We start from the raw sequence: 9,097 nt of genomic DNA on the forward strand, positions 1-9,097 counted from the left end.
TGGCCATGCCATGGGGGGAGTCATCCTGGAGGTCACCCTGGGTCACCTTGTGGAGTCTGCTTCTCTCTGCTGTTACAGTGCCTTCCTCTGTCCAGTCCACTGATGATGCAGTGTGTCTGACGGCTAGGGAGACAGAGGGTAGGGAGGTGGTGGTGGTGGAGGAGGGAGGGAGGGAGGGAGGTGGTGGTGGAGGAGGGAGGGAGGGAGGGAGGGAGGGAGGGAGGTGGTGGTGGAGGGAGGGAGGGAGGGAGGGAGGGAGGGAGGGAGGGAGGGAGGTGGTGGTGGTGGAGGGAGGGAGGGAGGGAGGGAGGGAGGAGGGAGGGAGGGAGGGAGGGAGGGAGGTGGTGGAGGAGGGAGGGAGGGAGGGAGGGAGGGAGGGAGGGAGGGAGGGAGGGAGGGAGGGAGGGAGGGAGGGAGGGAGGGAGGGAGGGAGGGAGGGAGGGATAGCCCAGCAGATGTTACACGCAGACTTGACAGACGCTTTTGTGACTATGGAATGCGTTCAAAAGCGTGATGACTTATGATCCCCGGCAGGATTGGGCGCTGGGCTGGCTGAATCCCTCCGATGAGCAGGGAGAGGAAGAGATGGATGGTATGTGATTTGGCGCAGGGCAGGCAGAGGCGGCTGGTGGGTGAGGAGGCGGCGGCTGGTTGGTGAGGGAGGGGATGAGGGGGGGAAATCTCTCATCTTGCTGATGAGCGGTGCTGCCCGGGGTGAGCCAGCCGTGGTGGGACATGCCACCTTTTAGTGTGGTGCTGCCCAGGGTGAGCCAGCCGTGGTGGGACATGCCACCTTTTAGTGTGGTGCCCTACTCGGATCGCTAAGCTACTCTGTCTGTCACTGCCAGCCACAGTTCACCTCAATACACTGGGCTTTGATCCCTCTGGCCTGGGTATTAGGCCCCATGACCTAGCTTTTGTTGTACTGGGGTGGATGTACAGTATTAACAGATGTTGAGACGGATCACAGAACACCACCATTATCGGACTATGGAGGGGCCAGGGATGATGATAGCAGATAGCTACACAGCATTACACAAACAGGGCTAATCAGTCATATGCTTTTAACTAACAAAATCCTGCTGATTTAGTATTTAGAGGCAGTGGGTACTCTTCCTGGTGTTCAAACAGGAAACAACACAACAAATAATATACATAGTTTAAAGTTTTCAACCATACTACTATAAACTCCCCTTTCAAAAAGTGTTGTGGTGACATATTCTGATATACACTGAGTGTACAAAAGATAAAGAACACCTTCCTGATATTGAGTTTGCACCCCTCCCCCTTTTGCCCTCAGAACAGCCTCAATTCTTTGGGGCATGGACTCTACAAGGTGTCAAAAAGTGTTCCACAAGGATGCTGGCCCATGTTGACTCCAATGCTTCCCACAGTTGTGTAAAGTTGGCTGTTAGTCCATTCTAAATACACACGGAAACTGTTGAGCGTGAAAACCCAGCAGTGTGGCAGTTCTTCACACAAACCGGTGCGCCTGGCACCTACAACCATACCCGGTTCAAAGGCACCTCAATCTTTTGTCTTGCCCATTCATCCTCTGAATGGCACACATATACAATCCATGTCTCAATTGTCTCAATAATTAAAAATTATTCTTAACCTGTCTCATCCCCTTCATCTACACTGATTGAAGTGGATGTAACAAGTTGCATCAATAAGGGATAATAGCTTTCACCTGGATTCAACTGGTCAGTCTTCGTCTGGAAGATCAGGTGTTCTTAATGTTTTGTATACTCAGTGAATATAATATTATATACAGTACCAGTCAAAAGTTTGGACACACCTACTCATTCAAGGGTTTTTCTTTATTTTTACTATTTTCTACATTGTAGAATAATAGTGAAGACATCAAAACTATGAAATAACACATATGGAATCATGTAGTAAGCAAAAAGTATTTTAGATTTGTCTAAGTAGCATTTTCTCAACAAGCTTCACCTGAAATTATTTTCCAACAGTTTTGAAGGAGTTCCCACATATGCTGAGCACTTGTTGGCTGTTTTTCCTTCACTCCGCAGTCCAACTCATCTCAAAGGACCAAAGGACAGATTTCCACCGGTCTAATGTCAATTGCTTGTGTTTCTTGGCCCAAACAAGTCTCTTATTCTTATCCTTTAGTAGTGGTTTCTTTGCAGCAATTCAAACATGAAGGCCTGATTCACGCAGTCTCCTCTGAACAGTTGATGTTGAGATGTGTCTGTTACTTGAACTCTGTGAAGCATTTATTTGGGCTGCAATTTCTGAGGTTGGTAACTCTAATGAACTTGTACTTTGCAGCAGAGGTAACTTTGAGGTACAGGTGAACCTGTAGCCATATTACTAGCATTTGACATGAGTTGCTCTCTAGGCTTTATAGGAATATGACTCTGAATATCAATAGCAATACCTCTCTTGCCGTTCCTGTCTCTTCTGTAGATGTTATAACCATATATTGCTACCACTGTACCATCAAAGGAATTATCTAAGTGAGTTTCAGATATAGCCAGTATATGAATGCTTTCTGTTGTTAGCAAGTTGATTTCATTAACTTTGTTTCTTAGGATACATGTTAATGTGAGACATTTTTGCACTTTTCTGGGAATCTTGATTGTTTGCATTGCTTTACTGGGATTCTTATCAGAGGAAGACATGACAGCGATATTTATATTAGAACTGATAGCGCAGGGTTCACTGTTCAGTGGGCTTCTTGCGATGGCAAAATGTCGCAGTGCTAACAGTATAACTCAGGTTCATAGGCACATGATTACTGCTGATAATAGCTGTCAGATTGACAGAAGCATTTAGAGTAACATACATTTGGTTACTTACATTGTGACTGCCAACACCCCTGGGAAAATGTCCATTTGCAGCAGCACGACGACGACTCAGCAACACAATAGTAGGGATAGTCTGAGCAGGGCTTGGGTCACTGATAAGTCAGTGTCTCAACGCGGCCTTGAAATGGGAGAGAAAGAGCCCAGGCACCAAGATGACATGGATGGACTCTAACGTTCCTGTAGAGCATCTTCTCCCACCAAAAGTTGTGTATAAAAGTTATGCCAACAAAGCTTTTATACTGCAATGCCAGTAGCCTGCTGAATCGTTTGCTGCCGCAGCCCAGCGATAGCACTGGGCCTGGAATAACCGCACGCTTTTTGCAGTCTTTCAGAGTTGAAATGAGTTTTTAAAATCCAGTTTCAGCAGTTCCAAGCTAGCCCTCCTAATGTTGTTTGACCCCCCCCATATGATTGTCTAAAACACAACATCTGATTTTATCAAAACAAACACATCTGTGCAACATGAAAACAATTCAACAATCTCCCTGTGGTTTGGTAAAAAAAGATGACACCTATTTCAGAATGTACTTTTTTTTACTGCTCTAATTACTTTGTTAACCAGTTTATAGTAGCAATAAGGCACCTCCAACTAACAGCCCTTAGTGGTATATTGGCCATATACCGTAACTCTGGCCTTATTGCTTAAATATAACTTATGACTCATGAGCTTAGTTCAACTGTCATACCCATCAGAACCCAAAATAGCTTGTTTTTCAATGCTTATTAACAAAACTATATTAGGATATTATGGATGATCCTTAGCTTTGTATGAATTTGAGGTGTGACATTACTCCAACCCCATCCCTCAGCTTTTTACCAAAACAAGGGTAGTGCAATGTTAGCTTCAAATGCTGATTGCCACTTGAAACGTAAAACCTAATTTACAAAAAAATGACGGCTAGCTATGTTCTTTAAAAAAAATATATATTTGGGGCTTTTAAGTTTCATTCAGCACTGAAATCCAATGCAAAACATAATGAAGTGTCAGAGTTGAATGTTGCCAGGATTGAGGTTCTGGGCCTTCAATGTTAAACTGCAGGCTATAGCACCACCACCTGGTTCATGTCTTCAACTGGCCTCTTCAGAGTTCAGACCTACTGGTGGGTTACACATCCAATAGATATCAGAATAAAACTGACCCGTGACCAGAAACAGTTATTAATCTGGAGGGTCAAAGTTAGTACTACGCCCAATAAATAACTTGATGGAAAAAAGTTAACATAAGAATTAACAGAATTTATTTTTTTATTTAAAAACACTTCAGAAGATTAATTAACATAAATTCCAAAACATGACTTTCTCAACAGCTGAGGCCAAAAAAATAAACCAATGTTGAGCGTCGGGGACTGAAGCTTTACATCCTGACATGTGCTTTGTGTTTATTAAAAATAAAATAAAAAAAAGGACAGATATTGCATGTTAAAAAAAAACAAAAAAACAAGCAAATACTACACAGAAAAGATAAAAGGTCTATTTACATAGTCATACAAGTTTAAAATCCTTGCACAGTAAAACCATAAAACTCCAAACAGAAACAAAAAGGAGACAAAAGTTCTCTCATTGGGATATGACACAAGTCCAGGGTACCAAGTTGGATTCAGGACAGAAGAGACCATTAACTGTGTTCCTGCTTATCACCAGGTCCTTCTGAGAGATTGGGTCCACCTGAGCTTTAGAATGTGACTAAACTGGTCCAAAATTACCTCTGTGTAGCCTGAATACGAATTAGCTCTTTAAACCCACCTCTAGGGCTTCTTTGATGACGATCAGAGCTAGAGTAAGAGACCTGAAAACTACATTACCCAGAGATGTGAAAACTACATCACCCAGAGTCATCTGCAGCCCTAGCACAATACATTAAAAAAATAAAACTTACAAATCGGCTGTTTGCGGAATTAAAAGTGAATTGATGACACTGCGATCGGACAAACTTTAAAGGTATCAAATCCCAGGCCCTAAACAAAGTACTTAGGAAACAGTCAGCAATCCCTACAATACAGCGCAGGTAGGGTACATATAGTGTAGGCGAACAGATAGGAGGGGCTAACGACTCACTAAGGTTCCTTTTTGCCCGGGTCACTGCTAAACAGTACCCGTTGGCCACGTGTAAACCAGTGGAGGCTGGTGGGAGGAGCTACAGGAGGATTGTAATGGCTGGAATGGAACCGAGTCAAACGTGTGGTTTCCGTATGTTTGATGTGGTTGATACCCGAGTGGCAGAGGTCTAAGGCACTGCATCTCAGTGCTAGAGTCGTAACTACAGACCGTGGTTCAATTCCAGGCTGTATCACTATTGTAAAGTGGCTGTTCCACTGGATGTCAGAAGGTGAATTCACCAATTTGTAAGTCGCTCTGGATAAGAGCGTCTGCTAAATGACTTAAATGTAAATGTATCACAACCGACTATAATTGGGAGTCCCATAGGGCGGCGCACAATTGGCCCAGCATTGTCCGGGTTAGGGGTTGGCCGTCATTGTAAATAAGTATTTGTTCTTAACTGACTTGCCTAGTTAAATAAATGTTACATTTTAAGCCATAACAATGAGCCTGTCCTCCTATAGCTCCTCCCATATAAACCTTACTATGAGCCAACCAGACAGCACATGGATCTTTCGCTTGACAACTAAAGTCTTGGGAGAACATGGCATAGGAGACAATCACAACAAGATAGACTTGAAATGGGCCACTACAACTTCTCAGAGTTAAACATCACCTTGTCTGAATGCTATAGCCCCTACCCACATGTCATGTTTCAAAACCACATTCCATTTTATAATTCCAACCCGCTTTTCTTTTTGTATGGAACATTTACAAAACAAATTAAACATTTAGATTCTACAGTAATATATGGTATACAAAAAAAATAATTCACAAACTATTTCCTGTTCCTGTTGTTCTAGCCTAGTTGTGATCCCATGCTCTGTTACAGGAGGGGCTAGTCGTCATCCCCATCGCTGTCATCTCCCTCGTCCTCTGCGTCCCTCTTCCTTTTCTCTCCCTGGACTCCTACTCCATCCTCTTCCTCCTCCTCTTCAACATAGTCATCATCATCTTCCTCATCCTAGGGCCAGAGAACATTTCAAGCAACATGACTAGGAGTTCTTTTCCTGTAGACCTTTTAGAACCAACATACCAACAGCTAGAAAGCAGCAGGTGGCGGTAAGGTCGTGGTAATCCCCTAACCAAAAGTAGCAGGTGTAGAAATATACCTGAGCGGAGTCCCTACTTCTATGTTAAGGGAAACTGAACATAGGTTGAAAATACTCCAACCCCGAAAATCTGAAAGATCCTCTTTCTGTCAACACCACCAATCAATAGCTTTCTATCAACATGTAGAGTCAGGAAATAAATGGTATGTCTCCTCTAAGACACTTGGACTATACACTGTCTCGTGTGTATCCTCTAAGAGACACTGTTAGCTGCACACGGGTTTGATGAATGATTACCTGAATGCCATCCTTCATCAGGTAGGACAGTCCCACCTCTTCGCCCTCGGAACCCTCATCATCGTCGTCGTCATCCCCATCTCTGGTGGGGCCAGCTGTGTGCTCGTCATCTGTGGGGAGGACAACATTGGGTTAATTCTTTGTAATGGTCTTGGACAAAGGCACATGTCTTAAGTTTAACCTCCCAGCCTGTCCTCAGTCCGTCCCCTCCCAGCCCTGTGTTGCTCACCATCATCCGCCTCTGAGTCTAGCCCCTCGTTGTCATCTGTGGGGAGGACAACATTGGGTTAATTCTTTGTAATGCTCTAGGACAAGGGCACACGTCTCAAGTCTTTCCTCCCACCCTCATCACATCCCACCCCAGCCGTTACTCACCATCGTCAGCCTCGGAGTCTGGCACCTCGTTGTCTTCGTGGTCATAGCCGTCCAGGAAGGTGACCTGGGGCAGCAGCTCAAAGACACTCTCCCTGTAGTCCTCCAGAGTGGTGATCTCACAGCTGTACAGGTCCAGACTCTTCAGGTTCTTCAGGTTTTTCTGCAATCACAATGTGATGCTGTTAAGATTCTGTAATAACGACTGTGATTGGAATCCATTAAATGGAATGCATTTTGTTGGGTCTACCAGGTGTGTTTATGGGGGTTCCCTTACCAGAGGCTTCACAGTGCTGAGCTCCTTGATCTTGTTGCCGCTCAGGTTGAGATACGTCAGGTTGGGACACTTCTCAGACAGCTGGTCCAGACCTCCAACGATCATGTTATCACTGATCTCCAGCTGAAGAGGACAGATATTGATTCATATGAAAAAAATACTACTTTGGCAAGTATCATATAGTACATAGACAAAAAAAATTGCTTAATATCTTATGCGTTGTCCACTTGTCTACTGTAGTATGTGGCTAGACGGATTAATTTTAATACATTTTTACTTGCATTACATGTTTATTTTTTATGTGGGTGAACCATCTTGACCTCTCCATGACCAGTGGCAAAATAGGATCTTGGACCGAAGATGATGCTCACCTTGAGCAGTTTTGGCAGGGAGGGCAGCTTAGCCAGGGAGGTGAGCCCCACGTTGACCATGCTGAGGAACTCCAGCTCCTTGTAGTCATCTGACAGCCCTTCCACCTCTCCATCACTGGACCGACAGTTGTCCACCACCAGCTCAGCCACCTGTGGAACAATTTGAATTACTGGTAAATGATACAGAATCATTGAGTTTGTTTTTATGAACTTGTTGCTATATTGTGCAAGAAATAGAGAATATGAATAAATGACGTAGCATACGAGTATTCGTTTTGAACTACGCTAGATAATGTCAACATCCTTCCTGCCTGCAACTCCCCCTCATCATACTAAAGTTAGCTCATGATCAGAGTGCGCGCCGCCACTATCCCAAGCCAGAGAAGTCATTAATTGTTACTGTCGCGGGAACTATAGCTAACTAACGTTACAAAGTAACACTAGCTACTAGCGGACGTAGTTAGCTAACCATACAGTAACGTATCTTGGTGAGGTTTAAATTGTGTGCTATTCATACCCCTTACAAAGTCAACGGCTCAGCGTATAGCAATTGGCCAACACTTTCATAGAACTTAAAATCAACCGATGCAACATTTGATGCACGAAGAAGTGTTAAAGAACGCAAGGCTACAAAGTAATTATCCGCACAACGATGGGCGGCATTCAGCACAACTTTACCTTGCAAAACGCCACGCGGGCGCATAGGTTGCACGAAGTGCATTCCAAAGACGGGTAGTTACAATATGTACCTATGTGATTGATAACCTTGTATTTGCGGAGAAGGCAAACTCAGTTAGCTCGCTGTTTAAAATACCAAATAAACACTACTTGCACACAAGCCACTTCTATTCAGTATGCGCAAACTCCATTGTGTTTTTCAAAACAACTCGTGGAGCTGGTCGGCTCTACGCTAGCAAATCCAATGATAATTTATTATAGGGCATTGCTGGCTAACTAGCTAGGCTACTAAAGTCCATATAGGCTACCAATAGTGTTTGATAATTCTTAATATCGCCATTATTTGAGTTGGGAAAACTTGAACTCCATTAACTAATGTTACCGGTTAGGAGTCTAGCTAGCCAGCATTGGCGCTAGCTACATGTAGCTAGCTAGCTGATGTCCTTGGTAGCGCTAGCTCAGCCAGAGCAAGTCGCGCCACCATCAAGGTTCTGATCCCATTTAATTCCGAATCGATTTCTATCGCATCCTCGTTATGGTAACCACCCATATGTGATTTATTATTAGATATTTTGTTGGCACATCAGTTGTATACTATAAGTTAGCAAGCTAAAGAGTATCGAGCTTCGTCATTTCGCATCCACCATGGTTGAGTCGTCATCCTTCACAAAATGCATTGGGAAATAAATAAATAAAAACGTTATACTATACCTCGGCTGGGGTCTTGTTCCTCAACTCCAAACTGATCCTCTTCTCCATCTCCATTTTGAAGACAAACGAAAGCACAAAATCAAAGGAAAAATGAAAATAAAAAGCCGACCACTCAAGCGTTCAGTCACTCCAACCTTCTTCTGTCTATGACTGATAGGCGATAACCAAACCACCATGTTACCTCGCACCCAGCCCCCTTTCTAAGACACGCCTTCGTCAACATGAATATTACGTTTTTCTGTTTTTAATCATGCTATTGGGCCAGCTATGCGCCATTCAACAGGGACCGCCAAACTTTACATAATATGGCTTGGTGGTAGTTGTAATTGGTCAAGATTGCGTGGTCATTTAATACAAGTCAACCAATGAGATGATTAATACCACACTTTTAAACTTAGGATGCGCCCC

At 43.8% G+C, this 9,097-nt stretch overlaps 1 protein-coding gene across 1 annotated transcript; it reads right to left on the minus strand.

The window, feature by feature from the left end:
• Positions 1 to 4,049: 4,049 nt before the first annotated feature.
• LOC135520835 (acidic leucine-rich nuclear phosphoprotein 32 family member E-like) lies at positions 4,050 to 8,890 on the minus strand. Its single transcript, XM_064946639.1, has 7 exons — positions 8,690 to 8,890; positions 7,301 to 7,450; positions 6,930 to 7,052; positions 6,656 to 6,815; positions 6,510 to 6,545; positions 6,281 to 6,390; positions 4,050 to 5,895 (listed from the first exon to the last, which is right to left on the minus strand). Exons 1-7 carry the CDS (start codon positions 8,741 to 8,743, stop codon positions 5,770 to 5,772), a joined length of 759 nt encoding a protein of 252 aa, XP_064802711.1. The 5' UTR covers positions 8,744 to 8,890; the 3' UTR covers positions 4,050 to 5,769.
• Positions 8,891 to 9,097: the final 207 nt, after the last annotated feature.

The sequence above is a fragment of the Oncorhynchus masou genome, chromosome 29, assembly GCF_036934945.1.
Source record: "Oncorhynchus masou masou isolate Uvic2021 chromosome 29, UVic_Omas_1.1, whole genome shotgun sequence".
Classification (NCBI taxonomy): Eukaryota; Metazoa; Chordata; class Actinopteri; order Salmoniformes; family Salmonidae; genus Oncorhynchus; species Oncorhynchus masou.